Here is a 25,769-nt window from a genome sequence, read left to right on the forward strand (position 1 = left end):
GTACTAAAGCATGACAATGCTTGAGCATGAGGCCATGTTCAAGGACAAGCTTTGCTGCCTCAAGCATACATGAAAGAGAATTTCAGCTCGTGGGTAACGAAGTGTATCAACAGAAAACGCTGCTGCAAAAATATGTATTATTTAGGCGATTAGATTTTTAAATTGGGATCATTTTATCCTTTTAATCAATTAATTCATAATTAGAATTCTAAATAAAAACTAATTAAAATGGTAACAATACAATTAATATATAAAATATTCTAAGGGCTTGAACCCATATGGGATCACATCAGAACTTCATCAAAGCATGGTAATTTGGACAAGGGAGAAGGGGATTAGGAGGGCTACATGCATACTTTTGCATGCATCCCACTACTATTTTTAACCTAAAAACCAAACGGAAAAGAACGTACATACAACTTGCATTATCAAGTGCTTGGTTGGTGGTGCACCAAATTAAGCAGACAGAGAGTTCATGGGTGATTTGGGCAGTGGCCACCTCCGCTGCGGGAGAGATGGGTGCAAGGAGAATGTGAAGACGGCGGCACAGGAGCTCTCTCATGGCGAACCCTTATTTCATGAACAGGGGTATGATGGGAAGATCAAAACCAAAAAGAAGACAACTTCTGCTATTCCTGAAAGGGACATGCTCTACATGCAAAGAACATCTACGTGTAGTAAGGAGAGAGGAATGAAGAAGTAATGAATAACAACAAAAGAGTAAGTGCATTTTTATAGGTAGTAACGAATAACAACAAAAGAGTAAGGTTATGTTTGGTTTCAAAAAATTTGAAGGAAAATGTAAGGAAAGAAAATACAAAAGAAAAATAGAAAGAAAGAAAAAGTAAAGGAAAATAAAAAATAATAGATTAAAAGTTGATAAATTATTTTTTTTATTACTTCAAATTCATTTTATTTATTTCAACTCATCAATATAAAGATTAAATAATTTAAAAACATATAAATTTTTAATTAGTTTTAATTATATTTAATTTTCTTTTATATTTTTCATAAGACAATCAAACATGAAAAAATTATTTTCTTTTGCATTTTTTTTCTTTTCTTAGTATTTTATCGGGAACCAAACATAACCTAACTGTGTTTTTTTAAGGGAAAGTAATGAATAACAACAAAAGAGTAAGTGCGTTTTTATAGGAGAGATTACAACGGTTGAAAGGGTTACTGTTATGGCAAGAGCCAAATCCCTTGGATTTGGTTTGGGCCATTAAATCATATATATTATATATCTAAAGGTCCACTACCTAAAATCAAAATATACACGCGTCGGACAGTCCATCAAGACTCTCCTCTGATTGTAAAGGAACAAAGTGCACCACCCTCTTTGTCAGCACAATTATTATATAGAATGTGTATGAAAAGGAAATGGTGTCGCCGTTATTGACCATGCTGCATGCATCGCAATCTTAGTAGCTCTTTTTTCTCACATCCTTAGGGAATAAACAAATAAAAAGTAAAGGCTGATTCGTCTCCGTTTGCTTATTTTTTAAATCTTTATACCATAAAAAGCTAGAATATGGTTTTGTGGTAGCTTTTTTTTTAAAACCTTTTTCATCCTTATCTTCTCTAAATATTTGCCAATTTGCCACAACACAATCTCGAAACATTATTTACGTTGACCCATTAAGAATGATATTTTTGTAATTTCATCCCTTCCTACTTTAATAGCAAACACCTGTCCTTTGCCCACACCACTTGCGCCCCTTGTAACTAACCCTAATCCCAACTCTACCTTTTGATTACACTTGGAATCTTCTCCAGCATTTTTTACTAACCCTAATTCCAACTCAACCTTTTGATTATACCCAGAATCTTTTTTGTCAATGCGCTTTCATGATGTTATATTAAATAATTAAAATATAAATATAACATCAACTTTATTACCTATCTTGTCCACGTGCCTTGCATGTGCTACAAAACTAGTATTTTGATTTTGTAAAAACATTTTAATTTTAGTTTATATAATCTTAATTAAATTCAATTCAAATTTTATTAAAAATGAAAATATTTTTGTAATTATAAATTATAAATAAATTGAAAAATAAATACTTTTTTTTTTATTAAAATATGAAATTTTATAATAAAATAATAAATTACATTTTTTTAATAAAAAATATACTATTTTAGTATATGGTATACAAATATGAATGTTAACATTCTCATAAAAGCACGGCTGATTTATTTTAATAAAAATGAATAATAATAATTGTTAATAATATTTTATTTAAAATGAATTTTGAAAAGAGAAATAATTGAGTTATTTTAAACCAATATTTGTATATAAATTTTTAGTATTAATTGAATCATTATTTGAATTCTAAGCTCGATGAATCCAACACCTAAATTATTATTTAACTTGGAGTTTATTTATCTGGTGAAAAAATTTGTAAAAATGTGTTATATGCAAAGAAGAAATGAATTAAAACATTAGAAATAAATTTTGGGTATAACTTTTTAACATTGTTGAATTTCATAACTTTTAGTATTAATTAAATTTATGTTTAGTTTCCGATCATTTTTATAAATCAATAAATTTTATGTATCAAGTATAGTTTCATTTGAAAATTAATTATTTCATGAAAAATTTTAGAGAAGTCAAAGAAAATTCATGAAAAGAGCACCCGTGATCAAAGAGTATATATATCAAATTGTGAAAAGAGAAGAAAAAAGATATCATATTTAATTTAACTTATTTTTTTATATTTTTTAATTTATTTATATTTTCTTTTTGTTTTTAAAAATTGATGAAAGCAACTTCTCTTTGTTTGATAAAAAATAAAACTTTATTTCATTTTGTTTTTTTTTAAAAAAAAAAACTAGAAAACAATCCAATAATATTAAAATTTTAAAAATAAGTTTTTTATTTTTAAAAAATAGAAAACTAGTTCTAAATCACCTGCTTAAACACCAATTTGTAAGGCTTGAAAGTACAAGAGGGATCACACCACAACTTCATCGAAGAATATGATAATTGGGATGAGGGAGAAGGGGTCTAGGAGGGTTACATAGATAATTAACCACTACTATTTTTAAAGTAAGAATAAAACTAGGAAAAGAACATAGAACTTGCATTATCAAGTACTTCAAATCGATGGTGCTGCACCAAAGCAGATAGAGAGTGATCATGGAAGATTTGGGCAGTGGCCACCTCCGCTGCGAGGGAGACAGGTGCAAAGAGAATGTGCAGAGGGTGGCACAGGAGCTTTCACATGACGAACCCATATTGCATGAACAGGGGTCCTTGCAATTGGCTCCACACCATTCAAAGGCCTTGAAGATACAAAAGGTATGATGGGGAAGATCAAAACCAAAAAAAAGACAACTCTTGCTTTTCCCGGAAGGGACATGGTATACAAACAAGAATCTAGTTGTAGTAAGGAGAGAGAGAAAGATATGAAGAAGTAATGAATAATAATAATAGAGCAGGTGAATTAATGTATATGAGGCAGAACTGATTATAAGTGAAGAAATGATGAAGAATAATGAGAGAAGTAGTGTGGTGACGCTGAAGGTGAAGAGTAAGAAGAAGAAGAAGAATGAGTGCAATTTATAGGCGAAATAAAGAGTATTAAAAAGAGAGTGCAGTAGCAAGCTGGCCCCCATGGATTCAGCCGCCCTACGCACCCCAATTAAAAAAGACCATCTTCTTTTCTTCACTTGCTATTAAATAAAAATTTGTGCTTCCTAAGTTCCTAACTCCTTTCTAAAGTAATAAAAAAGCTCCTTCCATTTTTGTCCTCAAATGCAACAAGTTTCAAGCACTCAAAGGGTTATTTGATTAAGAGTTATGAAACAATCTTCGATTCAAAAGTCTAATTCTCCATATTTTGTAAGCCCATAAAAATACTTATCTTTCATATAAATGCCCCTTGGGATGTTTTGGTAAAAAAATATGTATTTTTTAGGCCTACAAAACATGGAAGATTAGATTTCCAAATTAATATCATAACTTCATCAAAGCATGGTAATTTGGACAAGGGAGAAGGGGATTGGGAGGGCTACATGCATACTTACATATATCTCCTTACTATTTTTAACTCAAAAAATAGACTAGGAAAAGAACATACATAAAACTTGGATTATCAAGTACTTGGCTGGCGGTGGTGCACCAAATCAAGTTCATGGGTGATTTGGGCAGTGGCCACCTCCGCTGCGGGAAAGATGGGAACACCCGTGTGTAGGGACCCCTCCCCTTGGGAAACACGTGGCACGCAGCTCATAGTGACGCGTGGCACGTGTTATCAGCCGGACCATCATTATCCGGATTCCCCTAAGGATATGCATGGTGTAGACATCCTATCCGGACCGCCTCAAGGAAAGGCAAACGACGTTTCATCTTCTCCTATCCAAGGAAGAGCAAACGACGCTGGCAGAGCGTACACATCCGGATAGTCTCCACAACACATCCGGATAGTCAGCATGAGCCATCCGGATATAAATCTTCTGGATGGTCAATTAAAGTAAAGCGAGTCTTACACGCAATCACAACAAGCAGCCATGGCCCACATCCCATCACCTGCAGAATGAGAAGACAAGAGGAAGTGACAGCAAGTCACTTCCCACGATCATTCTGCATAATCGCTTCCCACGATCTCTGACGGCCGCATCACCTACCATAGTCTCTGACAGCCATTCATAGGATGATAGTGCTCCTACTAACACCTATTGTCATCATCACAACAGAAAAGATCTCCTCACCATTAATGAGAGGAACAGTACCCCTGAAGCTGGATATATATACCTTCGCACGAAGAAGAAAAGGGATCTCCTGGTAACCTCTTGATACCTAGAAAAAGGCCAACTGATTTATATATCTCTTTCTCACCATGGCTAATAAAACCATCGGAGGGTGCGTCCGGACACCCTGTCCGGATGCCTTTTGCAGGTGCAACCACTGAATCAAGAACCCCTTGTGTGTTGAGAATCACGTGTCCATCCATATAGCAGCAACGTGGACCATCGGATACGCGAGGCGACAACATTGGCGCCGTCTGTGGGAAACTTTTACTTTTTATTTTGATTCAGTCACTGGCAAAGATGGCCACACCTTCCCAAAGTCGATCATCTGGTAGAGAGGAAGAAGATAATCACGAATGGCGTCAAGCCATCGAAAAAAGACAGTTGGCAAGCGAAAAACAGCTAAAAGCTCTCCTCCAGGAGACGGAGAGGTTAAGGGAAGAAAACGCTGTGTTACGCATTCAAGCCTCAACATCAGGACCTCCTCGTCGTCAGCGCTCAAAAGGCCAGGTGGCAAACTCAAAGCCAGAGCCAGAATCAATATATCCTGGGTCAACAGGAGCTATCCCAGGAACGTACAACGCAAGGCCCCATGAGCCACGCACACCCATGCCTCGAGCTCCCCGTGAGGAAAGCTCAGATTCCACTCATTTCTCAGCAAAAAGACAGCGTGATAGAAAATCACAGTTGTCAAGTTCTATGCGCGCAAGACTAGGCCCACAAGAGCCTGGGAGATCAAGGCCACCAGCAGCCACAACCCGGGCGCCACGCCCCGATCCTATGATCGCTCCCATGGTGCAGAACGTACCTCCGCATCGTGACCCCATGGTCACCCTAGCGATGCGGAACGTTCATTCACACCTAGCGGAACGACCAGCTGGGAGAAACCTCCCAAACGAGCCACCCATTGGCTCCATCAGCAAAAGGCTGGATGACATGCTCTCCACGCCCTTTTGCTCTCATATCACCCATTACGAGCCCCCAAGAGGATTCCTCGTACCAAAGTTTTCCACATACGATGGGACCAACGATCCCTTCGATCACATCATGCACTATCGACAGCTTATGACGCTCGATATTGGCAACGATGCATTATTATGCAAAGTATTCCCTGCCAGCCTTCAAGGGCAGGCCCTCTCATGGTTTCATCGCCTACCTCCTAACTCTATTGACAATTTCAGGGACCTCTCTGAAGCATTCGTGGGACAGTACTTGTGCTCTGCTCGACACAAGCAGAATATCAGCACCCTCCAGAACATAAAAATGAGAGACAACGAATCCTTGAGGGAATTTGTGAAACGATTTGGCCAAGCCGTACTCCAAATAGAGGTTTGCAGCATGGATGCTGTCCTACAAATCTTCAAGAGAAGCATTTGTCCAGGCACTCCATTTTTTGAATCACTGGCAAAAAAGCCTCCCACAACGATGGACGATTTGTTCAGACGTGCTAACAAATATTCAATGCTCGAAGATGACGTGCGTGCAGCCACTCAACAAGTTTTGGTTGCCGGACGGGCTTCTAGAGATAACGCGGACAGGCATGCCAAGCCTCCGGACCGTCCAAAACCAGTTGACCGGAGACAGGACGGGCCGAGTCGTCCGAATAGGCCGCCCGTCACACCCCTATCCGTATCATACGAAAAACTTCTCCCAATGATCCAAGGGTTGTCCGACTTCAGGTGGCCTAGACCCCTCGAAACGGACCCATCCATAAGAGACCGCAGCAAGAAATGCGCCTTCCACAAAGACCATGGTCATACAACAGAGACGTGTCGATCCCTCCAGTATCTAGTTGAAAGGCTCATCAAAGCAGGACATTTAAAACAGTACCTCCGCTCAGATACTGGAGGAAGGGACGTATCTCAGCATCATAACTCTGAGGCCCCGAGGGCCCCAGTCGCCCCCAAGGCTGTGATAAACTATATCAATGGGGGCCCGTCTGACGAGGAATACGATTCCAGGCGTAAAAGGCAGAAATTGCTGCGGGCCGCGTCAATACGCGAGCGCATTAATTCCATCCGGCCGGGTCTTACTGGAGAGGGCCCTCGCCCCATAGATGGGACAATCATTTTCCCACCAGTAGATCCCACCCGGACGCTACAGCCACATCGCGACGCCCTCATCCTCTCTCTAGAAATAGGAGATTTTGATGTAAGACGTATCTTGGTTGATCCAGGCAGTTCAGCCGATCTAGTACAAGCATCAGTCATTGGCCATATGGGACACAGTCTCGCGGGTCTCGAAAACCCCGGACGAATCTTATCTGGATTCAACGGATCATCAACAACATCCTTAGGAGACATTATACTGCCGGTTCGAGCTGGACCAGTCACTCTCAACGTGCAATTCTCGGTGGTGCAAGAATTGTCACCCTTCAATATCATCTTGGGACGCACATGGCTTCACTACATGAAAGCCATCCCCTCCACATATCATCAAATGGTGAGTTTCCTCACCAATGAAGGGCAAACTGACTTGTATGGCAGCCAGTTAGCCGCTCGCCAGTGCTACCAAATAGCACGTGAAGCAGTCGCTAACCAGGAAGATGCATCTCCCCCTGAACCTAGCATTGCGCGCGACCAATAGCAATTATTGGGTCCGGTGGACAAGGATCCCCCGGTAGCAGATCCCTTACAAACAATCCAAATCTCAGAAGAGAATGATCACCTCACAAACATCAGTTCCCTCATGACACAAGAAGAAACCCAGAGCATACAGAATATCCTTCGAAGTAACCATGACATCTTCGCATGGACACATTCGGATATGAAGGGAATTCATCCCTCTATCGCCTCTCACAAGCTTAACGTCTTTCCAGCAGCCAGACCCATTCGACAGAAGATTAGACGATTTCACCCGGATAGACAAAGAGTTATCCAAGATGAAATTAACAAATTGTTGGAAGCCGGATTCATCAGAGAGGTATCTTATCCGGATTGGTTGGCAAATGTAGTAGTGGTACCAAAGAAAGAGGGCAAATGGCGAGTCTGTGTTGATTACACCAATCTCAATAATGCATGTCCAAAAGACAGTTTTCCCTTACCGCGGATAGATCAAATTGTGGATTCCACTTCCGGGCAAGGGATGCTCTCTTTCTTGGATGCCTTCTCCGGCTATCACCAAATTCCCATGTCTCCGGATGACGAAGAAAAAACAGCATTCATAACGCCACACGGCCTCTATTGCTACAAAGTCATGCCATTCGGACTCAAAAACGCTGGCGCCACGTATCAAAGATTGATGACTAAAATCTTCAAACCTCTGATAGGCCGCTCGGTCGAGGTATACATTGACGATATCGTGGTTAAAAGCAAAACTCGAGAGCAGCATATCCTCCATTTACAAGAAGTATTTTACCTCTTGCGAAAGTATGACATGAAGCTAAATCCTTCCAAATGTGCCTTTGGCGTGAGTGCTGGCAAATTTCTGGGATTTATGGTCAGCCAAAGAGGCATAGAAGTCAGCCCGGATCAAGTCAAAGCAGTCATGGAGACACCTCCTCCCAGGAACAAAAAGGAGTTACAACGCCTCACAGGCAAGCTCGTTGCGTTAGGACGTTTTATAGCCCGCTTCACTGACGAGTTGCGACCCTTCTTCTTAGCGATACGAAAAGCTGGAACGCAGGGATGGACGGACAATTGCCAAAACGCGTTGGAAAGAATTAAACACTGTCTTATGCATCCGCCCATCTTGAGCAGCCCCATGCCAAAGGAGAAGCTATATATGTATTTAGCTGTCTCAGAATGGGCAATCAGCGCCGTTCTATTCCGCTGCCCTTCGCCAAAGGAGCAGAAACCTGTCTACTATGTCAGCAGAGCTTTGGCAGATGTAGAAACCAGGTATTCAAAAATGGAGCTAACAGCCTTAGCTCTTCGAAGTGCTGCTCAAAAGCTCCGCCCCTATTTTCAAGCTCACCCAGTGATTGTACTGACCGACCAGCCCCTTCGTAGCATTCTACACAAGCCAGATTTAACTGGGCGAATGCTACAGTGGGCCATCGAATTGAGCGAATTTGGAATCGAATTCCAACCCAGATTATCCAAAAAAGGCCAAGTAATGGCCGACTTCGTGCTCGAATATTCACGAAGACCCGACCAGCACCACGAATCAGGTGAACAGGAGTGGTGGACTCTACGAGTTGACGGAGCCTCACGCTCATCAGGCTCTGGAGTTGGGCTCTTATTGCAGTCCCCAACTGGGGAACATCTGGAGCAGGCCATCCGGCTGGGATTCTCCGCGTCTAACAATGAAGCAGAATACGAGGCCATCCTGTCCGGATTGGACCTCGCTCTTGCGCTATCCGTCTCCAAACTCCGAATCTACAGCGACTCGCAACTAGTGGTAAGGCATGTCCAGAAAGAATATGAGGCTAAGGACTCACGCATGGCGCGATACTTGGCCAAAGTAAGAAGCACCTTACAGCAATTCACCGAGTGGACAATTGAAAAAATTAAGCGAGCTGACAACGGGCGCGCTGACGCCTTGGCCGGTATAGCTGCTTCCCTCCCCATCAGAGAAGCCATTCTATTGCCTATCCATGTACAAGCCAATCCCTCTGTCGCAGAAAATTCCACTTGCAACTCCATTGAAGCAGACCAAGCGGATGATCAAGAATGGACGCATGATATTGCAGAATATCTCCGGACAGGAACTTTACCCGAAGATCCTAAACGAGCGCACAAAATCCGGGTGCAAGCTGCCCGTTTCACCCTGATTGGGGGGCACCTGTACAAGCGATCCTTCACAGGGCCTTATCTTCGCTGTCTTGGGCATTCAGAGGCCCAGTATGTGTTAGCTGAGTTACATGAAGGAGTATGCGGAAATCATACGGGAGGACGATCCCTAGCACATAGAGCTCATTCACAAGGATACTACTGGCCAACAATGAAGAAAGACGCGGCAACATATGTCCAAAAATGTGATAAATGTCAAAAATACGCTCCCATTCCACATATACCATCAATCGCATTAAAATCGGTCTCAAGCCCATGGCCTTTCGCGCAGTGGGGCATGGACATAGTGGGACCCCTCCCAGCAGCACCCGCCCAAAAGAAATTCCTTCTTGTCGCCACTGATTACTTCAGTAAATGGGTAGAAGCTGAAGCATATGCAAGCATCAAAGATAAAGATGTTACCAAGTTCGTATGGAAGAACATTGTTTGCCGTTATGGGATTCCCCAAATCATCATAGCTGACAACGGTCCACAATTTGACAGCATTGCATTCAGGAATTTCTGTTCGGAATTGAATATCCGGAATTCATACTCCACGCCACGTTATCCTCAAAGCAATGGCCAGGCGGAAGCCACAAACAAAACTTTAGTCAATGCCTTGAAGAAAAGGCTGGAGCGAGCCAAAGGGAGGTGGGTGGAGGAACTACCCGGCGTCCTGTGGGCCTATCGGACCACACCCGGACGACCAACAGGAAATACTCCTTTTGCCCTCACATATGGAATGGATGCAGTCATTCCCACTGAAATAGGTCTTCCTACTATCCGGACTGATGCAGCAAAGCAAAAAGATGCCGACACGGAACTAGGAAGAAATTTGGACTGGGCAGACGAAGTCAGAGAAAGCGCATCCATCCGGATGGCAGATTATCAACAAAGAGCATCAGCGCATTACAATCGAAAAGTCAGGCCCAGAAACTTCAAAAATGGTACGCTAGTACTTAGAAAAGTTTTTGAAAATACTGCTGAAGTAGGCGCAGGAAAATTCCAAGCCAATTGGGAAGGACCCTACATAGTGTCTAAGGCAAATGAAAATGGAGCCTATCATTTACAAAAGCTAGATGGCACTCCGTTACTCAGACCATGGAATGTGTTTAATTTAAAGCAGTATTATCAGTAGAAAGTGTACACAAGTGCAAATGAGAAAGAAGTAAGTTTTATTGATATGAGTAAATGTAAATTACAAAGAGACATCCGGACCACAAAAATATACAGAAGGAAAAATTACAGCAGAAAAATTGCAAGAAGAGATAAACTATCAGGGAGCAGGTTTCTCATGGAGCTTCTTTTCTTCACTTGGAGGAATTGAAGGGGTATCTCGCTTTATACCGTTCTTCTTCATGCAGCAGCGATACCCAAAGATAAATGTATCATCCACTTGTCTCTGGTAATCCGCTGCAAGTTCCTCCCTTTCCACAGCAAACTCCCGTTCAAGTTCCTCTTTTTGCACATCCAGACGCAGCTGCAAGTCTTCCTTCTGCTTCTTTTCATTCAAAACTTCTGTCCGGAGTCGACTCAATTCATCCCTTAGCCGGGCTGCCTCACCCTCCGCCTCATGAAGGCGGCCCGCAGTTGATTCTTCTTGACCCTTTGCCTCAGCCAACTCCACCCGGAGGGCTTCATTTTCCTCTCGCATGGTGGATAGACTGGCCTCAGCCTCCTCCATTCTCAGACGCAGTTGATTTTCAATCTCTTGGTGCCGAGAGGAGAAGGTCTTCATATAGTCTACGGTCTGCAGCAGCTGAGTAAAAAGAGCGTGTTGTTGAGACATGCTGCGGAGGCCCTTTCACCAGGACTATAGCCAGGCGATCCGGGTCGTCGGAAGGCTGACTTTGGCTTTCTGCCCCCGCTTCCTCCAACGGGGCCGTTTCAGCTGCATCCGGATTGAGGTTGCCCGGATGGTTGATAGATGCAGCTTCCTCAGCCACGTTGGCTAGACGCGCAGCCGCGACTAAGGAGGGACCTGAGTGATTCAACCCCGACATGCGCCCGGGGCCGCTTGAGATAGAGTGCGGAGCAGCATTTACTGGCTCCTCTATCATTACTTCCCCCTCATAGGTAGTTTGTGGAGGAGGAAACTCCTTGGGAGGAGTGGGTTCCTTCGCATCCTTCCCATGCTTCTTCACCAGCTTCCCCCTTTTTCCTGAAGTTTTCTTCGGAGGGGAGTCCGGACCCCGCTTCTGTCCGGGAGCCTTCCGGATAGTGCCTTCAGTCTTTTTCTGATCTCTATCCTCCAGGAGCTTTCGCCGCCTTTCAGCGTCAGCTTCTTTAGCTTCCTGATAGAGGGGGAGCTCTTTCACTGTATAATGCTCCCCAGGCACTATCTCATCCTTTGCCAATTTCCTAGGAAGGATGTTGATAACATATTCCTGGGGCTCCCGGACGACCTCTGTCAAATTCCGCGCCGAGAGCAATGTTTTGTAGGCCCTCTCCTTGGGATCTATTTCAAATAATTTGCAGACACAGGCAAAGGATGCCTTTTCCACCCAATCCACAAGGTGGCCCCTCAATTCCAAACCTGCATTGTCAGCAACAAAATGTGAGAATTCCGCCCGGAAAGATCAGAAAAAATCAGCAAAGCAAAATCTGGATAAAAAAAAAAAAAAAAAAAAAAAAAAAAAATCGCAAAACAAGATTACCCGGAATTTTTAGGGTATAATTCGGAGAAAAAGGCCTCGACGGATGCTGCGATAGCCCCGCCCATCCACCCCAGACTGCCACCAGCCCCTTCGCCCCTCCCTTTGTCGAATCTGGCAGTTCTGTCACCATTTGAAGGGAGGGCAGGTGAGCGGACACACTGAAGATATCATTCTTTGCTTTCTTCAGGGAATAGACAAAGAACACTTCCAGTAGCGTCAGGTCGAGGCTGTACAGCATGTTGATGATGCTGCATCCCATCAGCACCCGGACAAGGTTGGGGTGAATAAAGATAGGGGGAATTTGAGAGAAGTGGAGGAATTCCTTGAACAACGCCGGCAGAGGGAACCGGAGCCCCGCGTTGAATTGTTCCTTTGTGAAGAGGATAGCGTTTTTTCCACCTTTCTCAGTAGGCATAGCCGCCTCCTCGTTCACCAGGTCTATCAACACGTCATGGGGGATCAGGAATCGCTCCCGGAACTCCTTCGCATTTAATTTGTCTATCGCCTTTTCGCTAGCCTCGCTGACCCGGACAGACGAAACAGTCTTTTTTGGAGCCATTTCTTACCACAAAGCCAAAGCAAAATCTACACGCAAAAACAATGCAAACGGTTCAGACCAAGCAATCAGAAAATACACAAACCCTAACTCAAAGCCGTCAGAAAAACCCCTCAAAAACCCCTCCAAACAACAACAAAGTACCAACATTCAACAACAATTGCAAACGACTCGTCCAAAACAATGCCCAAGCAAGCCAGAAAGCAAGTGTAAAGAACCAGCAAACGCAACCAAAGGAACGGCAGTAGCAAAGAGATACGTACCAAATACAGCACCGAAGAAGAAGAACGGGTACCGCCTTGATACAAAATCACCAGCAGCAAACCAACAAAGTCGCGATACAAAAGCACTGGTACAAAAGAGCTTTCGGAGTTTTTTTTTTCTCAGAAAAGCAAAGGGCGTAGAAAAAGCAGTAAGAAGAAAGACTCTCAAGAGAATGCAGTAGGAAAAAATACAAAAAGAGGTACAGTACCCTATTTATAGCAGGACAGCCCCTCGGAAAGCCAAACCAACAGCCATGTTATCATTGAAACGACATATTGTCTGGGGATACGCAGGGTCGGCGGCTCGTCATAAAAGCCTTTTTGGCTTCCGCACCCCCACTCGCCACGTGGCCCAGTCAGATGAAGGGACTTCTTCAGTTTTCAAAAGCCAGTTATTTTTAACCCGCCCATTTTTTGGGCAAAATAGGCAAGTTAAAAAGGGGGGCAATGTAGGGACCCCTCCCCTTGGGAAACACGTGGCACGCAGCTCATAGTGACGCGTGGCACGTGTTATCAGCCGGACCATCATTATCCGGATTCCCCTAAGGATATGCATGGTGTAGACATCCTATCCGGACCGCCTCAAGGAAAGGCAAACGACGTTTCATCTTCTCCTATCCAAGGAAGAGCAAACGACGCTGGCAGAGCGTACACATCCGGATAGTCTCCACAACACATCCGGATAGTCAGCATGAGCCATCCGGATATAAATCTTCTGGATGGTCAATTAAAGTAAAGCGAGTCTTACACGCAATCACAACAAGCAGCCATGGCCCACATCCCATCACCTGCAGAATGAGAAGACAAGAGGAAGTGACAGCAAGTCACTTCCCACGATCATTCTGCATAATCGCTTCCCACGATCTCTGACGGCCGCATCACCTACCATAGTCTCTGACAGCCATTCATAGGATGATAGTGCTCCTACTAACACCTATTGTCATCATCACAACAGAAAAGATCTCCTCACCATTAATGAGAGGAACAGTACCCCTGAAGCTGGATATATATACCTTCGCACGAAGAAGAAAAGGGATCTCCTGGTAACCTCTTGATACCTAGAAAAAGGCCAACTGATTTATATATCTCTTTCTCACCATGGCTAATAAAACCATCGGAGGGTGCGTCCGGACACCCTGTCCGGATGCCTTTTGCAGGTGCAACCACTGAATCAAGAACCCCTTGTGTGTTGAGAATCACGTGTCCATCCATATAACAGCAACGTGGACCATCGGATACGCGAGGCGACAACACCGTGTACTCGAGAAAACGAACGACTCCCCTGTACACGAAAACTTACTATTCATATTCATGAGAGCACTGGAGGTCTTATTCAAATACAAAACGAAAAGGAATATTTTCTATTATGGGCATATCTTTCTTGGACGTGACAGGTTTCCATCTTAGAAAAGTATAAAAGCAAAACTACTATTCCAGTAGGGCAACTTTTTCACCAAACCAGGGTGCAAGGAGAATGAGAAGACGGCGGCACAGGAGCTCTCTCATGGCAAACCCATATTTGATGAACAGGGGTCCTTGCAATTGGCTCCACACCATTCAAAGGTCTTGAAGATACAAAAGGTATGATGGGGAGGATCAACAACTTTTGCTTTTTTCTGAAAGGGACATGGTATATTACGTACGAAGGATATCCCGGTGTAGTAAGTCCAGAGACGGAGAAGTAATGAATAACAATGATAAAGTACGTGTATTTTTATAAGAAAAATTAAAATGGTTGAAGGATGTTACAGCAAGATCCAAGGAAAAGCAAACTTTAGTTTGTTTTGTCCAATAGCAACAAATTCCAGATTCTTCAGATTGAATCCACTGGCTGGTGGTGCCCACAATCAGGAATGTGACTCAAACCGAAACCAATGGCCATTAAATTAAATAGGAAACAATATAAAAATACATAAAGGTGTGGTGGTCTACCTTCTACCTAAAACCGAAAGGTTCATATATATATATATATATATATGTATGTATATATACACATCAGACAACGCGTCAATACTCTCATCTCGCCCTTAGTTTGTAGGGTTATTTGGTTAATATATTTGCAAATATGAGGGTTATTTCTTATAACCAAATAACCCTAGATTTTGTAAGGGATCAAGGTGCACCCAACTTCCCGCTCAGCACAGTTGTTACTTATCATACAGTTTATGTATGAAATAAGAACCGGAACCATTGTTATTTACCTTTAATTAGTCACCATGCATCACAATCTTAGGTGGTGTTTATTTTTTTACTTAATTCTAAATAGAACCTTAATACTTAATAGTGTTAAATATTAGGTTGTTTGTTTTTATAGTATTTTATTTTTATTAAGTATTAAAAAGTAAAAAAAATCAATATGTTATTTTTTCTATTTATAAAAAACTACATATTTTGGTTTTTTCTATTTAGTAAAAAGTTTATAATAAATCATGAAAAAATAGAAAAACAAACAACCTAAATTTTAAAACTAAATTGCTTTTAACAAAAAGTCAAAAAAACAAACACCACCAAAATATGTAGTTTTTTCTAAATAGAAAAAATAACATATTGATTTTTTTTACTTTTTAATACTTAATTGAAATAAAATACTACAAAAACAAACAACTTAATATTTAACATTATTAAGCATTAAGGTCTATTTAGAATTAAGTAAAAAAACAAACACCACCTTAGTCTAGTTCAATGACCATTTTTGAAAACAATTCCAAAAATAGTTTTTAAGAACAATGTTTTAAAATTATTTTTTAATATTGTATAAGGAAAAAAAATTGTTTGAGAATTTCAAATGGTTTTAACTTATTTTCAATGTTTTTAAATATATTTTAAAATAATTTTTATACCTACTATTTTATTTTTTATTATTTTTATTATTTATATAATTATTTTTTAAATAATTTTAGAAAATAATTTAAAAAATGTTATAATAAAACATTCAATTTTCTGTTTTCAAGAAAACAAAAAATAGTGTTTTGGTTGTGAAATTTATTTATCTATTTTTTTTTCTAGAGAATAAGAACATGTTCTTGAAAACAATTTCCAAAAAACGTCTTACTACCCTTTTTTCTTTTTTCTTTTTTCTTTTTTATTACTCTTTTATGCTCACATGCTCCAGAATACTTTGTTATGCTTATTTTTAAAATATTGTTTTTGAGTTAATTTTTTTTTCTTTTTACTATTTTAAAAAATTAAGAGTGTTGGATAAATTGTTTTTTAAAATATTTTTAAAAAAATAAATAACAAAAAGCTTGTTTGGATAATTGTTTTTAAAAATAATTTTTCTATTTTGATTTTGTAAAAATATTGTAAATTCAATTTATATAATATTAATTAAATTTAATCCAAATTTACTAATAAATTATATTTTTTATAAAAATATATTATTTTAGTATCTGTTATAAAAATATGGATATTAACATCTACATAAAATCATATGCTTATTTGATTTAAAATAGATTTTAAAATAAATAAAATTTAACCTTTTTAATATGTAAAAGAATCATATTTTTCTTTACATGTACACATCTAATAGTCAATTATGGGCATAGTATTTTAAAATGCTTTGATTTAATATGCAATTAAATGAATAAGTTTTTTAAATCTTAAATTATTTTTAAAAATCATTAAATTCACTAATAAATTCAATAGAAACTGTCATATGATTTGGGGATCATTTCTCACATATAATTATATGTATAAAAAAAATAATAGAGTTATTATGCATTGATTTTTATCAATAAATTTATAACATTAATTGAGTTATTTCAAATTATTTTTAAAAATTATTAAACTTGTTAATAAATCTAATACATTAAGTCTTATTTAGTTAATGAAAAATTTTGAAAAAATATATTTCTATTTTATGTTAATTTTTGTCTATAAACTTCTTGTATTAATTGGATCACTATTTAAATTTAACATTATTTTTAAAAACCACTAAACTCTTTAATGAATCCAACATATTAATTTTTGTTTGATTTAGACTTTATTTATGAAAAAAAATTACAAAAATATGATTATATACAAACAAAAAACTAATTAAGTCATTTAAAATAAATTTTGGTCTCTAACCCTCTTAACGTTTGATTTTCTAATATTAACTAAATTAGTTTTTCAATTTCAAATTATTTTTATAAATTAATAAATTTTATGGATCAAGTATAATTTCATTTGTAATTTATTTACTCAATGAAATATTTTAGAACAGTTAAAGAAAATTACAAAAAAGAAGAAGATGTGTAACTCAAAATAATATTATGTTTGAAGATTTTAGGTTTCAATATTGAGTCAAATAAGAAGAAATATATCATGCTCAATTTAATTTCTATTTTATATTTTTAAATTTGTTCAAAATTTTCTTTTATTTTTACAAATGATGAAAAACAATTACTATTTGTAAAAACCAAGAGCTTGATTGACATAATTATTTTTTATGTTTGTATAACTTTTTTTAAAAATAATTAAAAAATATTCTCTAAAAACACTTCATTTTTTGTTTTTAAGAATAGAAAATAAAAAATAATTTTTTTATTATCAAACATGTTTTCCTGTTTTAGAAAACAAAATTTTGTTCTCAATCGCCAAACAGGTAAACTTTATTTCACATTTTAAAAAAAAACTGGAATGTTAAAAACAATTTTTCATTTCTGAAAACTGCGAATGGGTTTTAGATCATATCTGAAACAGACTCTAATTTCTGTGACGTTACTGCGGGTTGCGCACGAATATCATGGCATATATCCCTACATTCATAAATTTTCAAAACCGATGGGAGTTCCCTTGTCCGTGGTCCTCTCTCTCTCTCTCTCTGCTTGATTTTCTTGGCTCTTTTATATCAATACTGTTCAACAGTTTATCCAAATTAATTATTTTCTAACATTCTTTCTGTTAGGCTTGCCAATAAAAATTAATTATATAAAGTTAAGAAATTAAATATTTATATATATTTTGTGAGAAAATTAATGTTAACATGGCTGTGTAGGTATGTAGATCCTTCGATCCTGTTCACCAAATGCACCTTTTGTTAATTTCCCACCTTGGAAGGGAATCATATCACATAAATCTATTGTTTAAAATCATGCCACATAAATTATTTTTTAGAAAAAAAAAAAAAAAAAAAAAAAGGAATTCATCTAATAATAGGTCACAGTGAATTTGAATGTTTATCATGGAAGCCTTAAGTTGCTAACTTTGATTACTTATTTATTATTCCAATTAGATTAATAAATTTCCTTCAATTTTATGGAAGTTGGGTGGTTCCCCATTTCACGTAGGCCAAATGGGGCGGATCGACCCGTGAGTTTCTAACTTCACCGCACTTACATTCCTTATTCAATTGGCACAAAGTAATCATCAGTGCCAAAGTAGCGGTCACCAAACTCCCCCAACCCTGGTATGACTCGAAACTCCTCATTTAATTTAGCATCAATCTCCGACGTCACAATTTTCAGAGATGGGAACCTATTGCATACGCACTGTATTCCCTCTGGAGCCTACGATTAGCATGGAAACACTAAATATCAGTATTTGGTTCCCAAAGAGTGAAAAATATATTGAGAACAATGATTTTCCATTCTTACTAACGGAACAATCAGGAACAGGCATTGGATTTAAAACTCACAGAGATAAGATTAAGGAATATTATGGAGGATTCCGGAACCCCCTTCTTTATAAGAAGTTCGATTGCCTGGTTTGCGGAGTTGCCTGCAAGGGGCATCATCCAATGTGAATCAATTTGTAAGCAAAAAACATGAACATGAGTGACTTCCTACAAGAGAATAAGTATTAAGAAATGAATGACAAGTAATACATAATTAAAATAAATAAATAAATAAAGACCCACCAGTAGCAAGAACTGGGTCCAGGAGGAGGACATGCCGTTCTGAAATATCTTTGGGAAGCTTCTCATATATAAGCTGCTTGGAGGCAGAGACAGAAAATGTAAAGTGTGAAGAACTGCATACATAAGAAAACCCTATAACATCTACATATCAATTCTAGTAGATATACTACCTGTTTCCCGTTATCACCGTCACGGTGAATGAGGATTTTCCCTATTTTTATTCCTTTGCAACATGCCCGCAATGCATTTTCCATGCTTTCACCGCTGCAACAGTACAAATCAATTGACGCATGAATAGATATTAAGTCCGATATTATATCTTGTGTGTCAGAAAAATAATAAAACTTACCAAAAAGGAAAACCTCATTCCAGGCTCACCTTCGGATAATGGATACTCCACACAGTTTCTTGCAAAATTCAACTCCAGTATATACTGATCCTGGAGTGGGACGACAACACATTCAAAGATTCACGGCAGATATTTGATAGTTAGCAATATGACATTAATGCAAACTACTGAAGCTGGTTAGCACATTCTAGGACAAAAATAAGGAAAAAACAATTTTTCATATGTTTCCAAAGTTGCAGGCCTAGTGCAAGGCCGACCCGGTGCCCAAGTTATATGATGAGTAAGAATTGTGTCTGTCATTTTTCCTTAAACATGTACCTGTTGGAGTGAACACTTGCTTCTCGAGGAATGGCAAGTAGCCAAGGCCATGCTCCACAACCTGAAAAGTCAATGGTTCAAGTGATTTTAGAAACAAAGAGATATAGATCCACTTATCTTATGGATAATAAGCTTGAAGCCAGAATGTACCAGGCGTATCAGCCGGTCTGAATAAAAAACAAAATCATGTTTCGATATTTCTCTGTCACGAATCAGAGTATGCATACCCCTTATCTGCAAGAAAGGACTAAACATTAGAGAGGAACAATAAACACCTCTTTCCTCTTCCTTCACCCTCTGTGGAATTCATTATTAAAGCATCTATACCTCTGACAATGATCGATGCAGAGTTTTTTCAGAAAACAAAAGGTTGAAAGTTTAATGTTGACACGAACAAAAGGAGAAATCTAATTCTCTTCATATAACGGTATAGATAAAACAGAAATCATGATATGCTTATATCAATAGTTGAAAAGAAGATAATAGGAATGCAAATTGTTAAGTGCTTTAGGCTATGTTTGGTTCTTGAAAAGTTTGAAGGAAAACAAATAGGAGAAAAAATAGAAGAAAAGAAAAATGTAAGAAAAACTTATAAAACTGCTCTGTGAAAAGTAAGGGTTATCTCCGTTTTTTCCCTTGGTATCTTTTCTCCTTATCTTTTTTTTCATCTTATCCAAACATTAATCATTTTCCTTGATTTTTTTTTCAATCCATGTTCACATGCATCTGGACTGTTCAGCTTGTGCATGAGAAGCCAACTCACAGAGTAATATCTACCCGTGTACGCAACTTCTTATATTCATAAAGTCTTTAACCTTATCCCAGAATTAAGCTTGTTTCCTTTAACTGGTCATCTATTTTATGTGTGTGTGTGTGTGTGTACGGCCTAGATTACTGATAAATATGGTTTCAGGTAGCAATTGATTGTATGGAGCCGCCATTTGCACTCTACTACTGAAGCATGAGTTCATTTACTTTATGCAAAGGTGAAGAATAAGAGAAGATTATGACGAATACCTGGAATGTAGAGTGAATAACATTCACATTAGGATATATTTTGCAGAGATCATGCTGGCCAAGCTTTGTGCGGATATGTTGCACAATCAAATCAATTGCAACATGATTCTCACCACCCCGAGGTATGATAACATCAGCAAACTTCTTTGATGGAAGAATAAAATTATCAAAAGCAGGCTTGACGAATTTCGCATACTGTAAACTCAATGAAATACAAAGTAGTGTCATTCCATATCGTGTAATTGAAATAAGGACAGGCATAAGACATCAAACAACTATACAGTTTAGGAAATTTTCTAAACCCAATCGCCACATGCCTCATATGAAAGAAAAGGAAAAGGAAAAAGAGTTCTTGAAAATTGATCCACATCATTGTAGAAATGCAAATGGCATTTTCCAGATCTCTTGCAGACTATGGTTTCCACAAATACCTCGATGAAATGAAGAATGAGGAGATTTCTAAGTTGAATCAAATTAAAAGAGCAATATTAACATAGTCTGAAAATTACACCTGAATGAAAAATATGGCAGGAAGCTCAGCATTTCACCTCTAGGTAAATCTATGCTTTTTCTTTCTTTTTTTTCCTCTTCCTTTTTTCCTTTTCATTATTTTCCATTTTGGTTGACTACATGTCTGAAAATCTTAGTGTTACATTTTCATATTCCAAATTCATCTCTTACATGGTCTGCAGAAAGCCCCATCCTGGTTACAAATATTTATTTAGCCTTACATTTTTTAAATGAAAAATTAAATTTGCTACTGCATTCCTAGTGTATGGAAACCACATAGTTACATGTCCCACATAAATATAGTTGTCCTCATGCCACACATTCAGGTTATGGAAAGCCTAGTATCATGCCACAGATTCAGGTTATGGAAGGCCTAGCATCATGCCACATATTCAGGTTATGGAACCCCCTTCAGCCAGTGCTATCTTATTCATCACTTGCTCCACAGAGAACAACCCATGGAAGATAAAACTTGATACCACAACACAAGTCCATCATCTTCATCATCCAACCATTGTCAACCCATGGAAGACAAACATGATATCGTAAGCACTAGTGCCTCATCTATCAGGCTCTGTATTATTTACTGACACATATGAAGTTTTCGCTTGCAAAGCCTGCCACACTTTATTGATTTCTCCTCCAATGTTTTCAGCCCTTGATCTTTCAATTAGCAAATATCTTCATTTTTTATTATTTTTATTTGAACCCACAACATCCCCACCCCAACTCTTTGCCACTTGAGGCAGACTGGTAGCACTCCTTATGTATGAAGTAACTATTTCAAAACATCTTAAGGTCATCAGTTTGCTAATGTGCATACATGCAGTTATAGAAATAAAAGTGTCTTGCCTGTTCAAGAACAGACTGTATATCTCTACCCCTCTCAACTGTGTCACGACTTATTCTGCGAGCAAGCCTTACATCAGCATCTGAAGAAATGTAAGACCAATAAGCATCAATAGTGAAGCAGAGGAATAAAAATGAAATGGAGAAAGAAATATAAGACCGATGAGCAGGAGATAATGAAGCAGACGAAGAAAAAAATAAAACAGCCGGGGAGAGAGAAAAATATAAGCCCAATGAGCATGAAACGCTGAAACAGGGGAAGAAAAAATAGGATAGGGGAAGAGAGAGAGTTGTGAGCACAAATAGGAGCGACAATATAGCTTCTTTTCTTTTTATTTTTTATCCATAGTTGAAAGGTTGGTCCAGTAAAATTATGGCGCCTCAAATGGGAAGCATCATGGCACATAATGGTTAGAGTGGAGCAATAAAACTTGCCCTCCAACACCCCAGCCCACCCCACACAAATTTGATAAACACTCAGAAGTCAGAAGACGTCAAACAAATGATGCTGGATTTCTAAAAGAATTTGAAAAGTTTCTTCTATCAATATCCATGAATAAAATTGAACTCCAGAAAATTATGAAATATCCATGAATCATGTCAACATAAATGAGGATGGGGGGTACCAAAACTGCAAAAATTCCCTATTCTAAAATGTTACAAGATTGAAATGAGAAAAAAAAACCTGCATCAACAAAGATTTTCATATTCATCAAGTCCCGAACACACTGATCATGGAATACCAGTATGCCCTCCAAAATAATTACATCAGAAGCATTTACCTGCCAACAAATATGATTAAAAAATTAACAAAAAGAGTTTTTTTCATAGTTCATAACTTCAAAACTGGAATTTGAAAGAAACATAAAATTTCTGCTGCTAAGGCTTAAATAAGAAATTATGAGACTCTGCAAAATCAATATGACCAACTACTGAGCCATGCAAGCTGAAATTCTTCCAGGACAAAGAGGAAAGTATAAATTATGAAAGCTCACTAAATATGAACTTTATGATGAATACATGTCAAAATTAAAAAAGGAGGAAATAGGGGCTTCTCCATAACACAAGGAAGCATAATTTAAAGCAGATACAAACTATTTCTCTAACATGTATGCTTTATTGGTTTATATAGAAACTAAAATGGAAATGGACTTTACATATCATAAATATTGACCAGCATCAGAGATGCCTTGACAACACCAACAATAATTTGTTTCACATCAGTAGATTCAAGATTCATATGACAACTAGATTAATATTTTTACATGGATTATAGCTTTCAAGTCTATACCACTTAATAAAGTTGAAATAACATTGTTCTTGTATTCTCTGTTTTCTTTTCCCATCGGAATTTTATCTTTTACGTTTCTTTTCTCCAAATGAATTTAACTCCACTGGCATGCTCATATAGCATGCTTGCAAGGATGTGTGCATGCAAAACTTAACTACAGACTCAGCTCCTACATGCCTGTTGTTGTTACTAGGTAAACTTGATTCTGACAAGACTATTACCCAGGAAAATAATCAAGTGCAAACCCAGATTATGAGCCCAAACTGAATTCACATGAAAGCCAAATAAGTTCAGCATGTGATATCCACGAGTACCTGTCGAAAACTATCAGAACAACGTTGATGAGTCTTAAAATCATATATTGGAACATGAACAGACTGTCCAGACTTGAGCTTGTGAATGCAATCCAGAAGTTGTTCCGTATCAAATGCATCTGTATGGATAATAAAATAGTAAAAATTACCGTTCAAGATCTTTCAGATTTTAAATCAACAGAAATCATATGATTTAATATGTAGAGAAATTTACCTGGATGATCAAAATTATATTTATGCACATCTTCCAATTCTTTAGCTGTTAAACCGCGGTAGAAAGAATCCTGTAATAATCACAACAAATTTATCATAAGTGTATACTCTTTTAACTCTAATAAAACAGAGAACATGCTTGCTAGAGGAAGTAAAAATAGTTTTTCAGAAACATTTTTATTTTCAAAAAATGATGACAATAACTCGGTTCATATTTGAAATCGATTTCAGTTATTAAAGTACTTGCATATTTTAAATGGCAGAAAACAGTATTTTAATGTTTTCTAGAAATAATCCATGTCAGACAAAAACAGCTTTCCAAAATCTGTTTAGTTTTCTTTGTTATTTTCATTTCTTCTGTTCCAGCAACCGAAAACAGTCCTTATTTCTGCAATCAAGCAGCCCTAGAACTTCTTAATCAAGAAAACAAAGCGAGAAGAAAGTAATGAAATTTTTATAGAAACTAAAAAGAAAAGTTTGATCCATTAGTTAATCAACTAATCTCTCCATCAAACATGGAGATTGTTCAAATATCATTCCACTAAGTAATTAAATAAATTCACAGTGAGTGATCAGATTTAGTACAAAGCAGTTATCACAATCACCTGATTGACAAGCACAACTCTATGATCATGTAGTTGTTGAATAATCATATCACACACTGTAGTCTTCCCTGATGCCGTACCTCCCGTTACTCCTGCACAATTTCCAAATGCGAAATATCACCAAACAAAATATATATTGCTTTTCTGTTCGGACACCAAGAAAATGCAGTAAAGAACAAAGCCAAAGCATTCACATATTTTAGAATTTCAAACTACAGAAGTTTTCTCACCGAACCAAAAAGATGTTGAAAGTGTATAAATATGTACTCAATTTCCACATACCAAAAATGACCAAACCCGAACACATACGCTTTTCCTTCGGTTGCCGGGCAAAATACAGTAAAAAGCCGAAATATTCGCATATTTTAGAATTTCAGATCCTAAGTCTGACTCTCCAACGTTTTCTCAGTAGCCTAACCGAAGGCAAAAGTGTAGAATTGTCTTCCCAATTTCCACAGACCAAAAATCACTAAACCATAACACAACTTTGCGTTCGGCTACCGAGAAAATGCAGTAAAAGAAAAAAAAAAATCAAACATTCACATATTTTAGAAATCCCGATCCGAATTCGTACTTTCAGACGTTTTCATATCAACCAAACATGAGGCGAAAATGACCAAAAATCACCAAACCAAAACACAACGCTTTTCAGTTCGATCACCAAGAAAATTCAGATTAATAAAAAAAAACAAAACATTCACATATTTCAGAATTTCAAGTCCGAGTTCGCATTCTCCTACGCTTTCCAAAGTGCAGAGATACCTATAACGAAGGGCTGTTTCGGAAGGCTATGATCACCGGAAGGTACAGAGAGTGAAGAGGAAGGAGAGCGCGGAGACGAAGCAGAGGAGGAGAGAAGGCCATCGGGACGCAAACCGTAGAAATGGGCACCGGAGGGAGTCTCCATCGCATTATACATTCTCAGCGACGACGTCGTTTTGCTGAGAGTATTCTGGGATTGGGTAAGACTGAGAGCGTGAGCGAGGCGAGCGGAGAAACAGGGAAATAATCGCGTTATGCAGAAGCGGATATGTTTTTTAAGGGATTTCCAAAGAACATGTTCTTATGGTTTTCTTTTCCAAAGAATATGTCCTTATGGCTTTTTTCTTCCTTCGGTGACGCTTCATTCCTGAAAAATTCACAAAATACCAGTAAAATAAGAAAAAAAAAAAGTAATAAATTCTTTCTATATACTACAAATTTATTTCATTTATTTTTTAAATTTTATTAATTTGAAAAAATATATAATTTTGTTAACTAATTTCAAATATATTTTATTTTTTATAATAAAATTAAATTTAATATATAATATTTATTTTTCTTAATAATTTCTTGAAATTAAACATGACATTAAGGTATTGCTTTTTATGCTTATTATAAAAAATGTTATAGTACAAAATTGGTCAATAATATATGGAATTTAAAATCTATACCTTGAAATGGATAATTAAAATAGGACTATTGAATGAAGGTACTAAAATTTGGATTATGATAAGTATTAAAAAAAAATTAGTACAAAAT

General features: G+C 37.9%; 2 protein-coding genes across 2 annotated transcripts; both read right to left on the reverse strand.

Annotated features, from left to right (window-relative positions):
* Positions 1–11,170: 11,170 nt before the first annotated feature.
* On the reverse strand, positions 11,171–13,295 carry LOC132252832 (uncharacterized). The gene is made up of 3 exons (XM_059734172.1): positions 12,944–13,295; positions 12,125–12,709; positions 11,171–12,003 (listed from the first exon to the last, which is right to left on the reverse strand). The coding sequence occupies exons 2-3, from the start codon at positions 12,681–12,683 to the stop codon at positions 11,171–11,173; spliced, it is 1,392 nt and encodes a 463-aa protein (XP_059590155.1). The 5' UTR covers positions 12,684–12,709; positions 12,944–13,295.
* A 4,826-nt stretch (positions 13,296–18,121) lies between these two features.
* Positions 18,122–25,314, reverse strand: LOC100257659 (uridine/cytidine kinase UKL1, chloroplastic). Its single transcript, XM_002283563.4, has 14 exons — positions 25,011–25,314; positions 24,249–24,340; positions 23,645–23,714; positions 23,431–23,549; positions 22,511–22,607; positions 21,829–21,908; positions 20,467–20,661; positions 19,600–19,683; positions 19,450–19,510; positions 19,161–19,221; positions 18,953–19,046; positions 18,783–18,855; positions 18,561–18,643; positions 18,122–18,432 (listed from the first exon to the last, which is right to left on the reverse strand). The coding sequence occupies exons 1-14, from the start codon at positions 25,165–25,167 to the stop codon at positions 18,268–18,270; spliced, it is 1,431 nt and encodes a 476-aa protein (XP_002283599.2). The 5' UTR covers positions 25,168–25,314; the 3' UTR covers positions 18,122–18,267.
* Positions 25,315–25,769: the final 455 nt, after the last annotated feature.

The sequence above is a fragment of the Vitis vinifera genome, chromosome 17 (assembly GCF_030704535.1).
Source record: "Vitis vinifera cultivar Pinot Noir 40024 chromosome 17, ASM3070453v1".
Lineage (NCBI taxonomy): Eukaryota > Viridiplantae > Streptophyta > Magnoliopsida > Vitales > Vitaceae > Vitis > Vitis vinifera.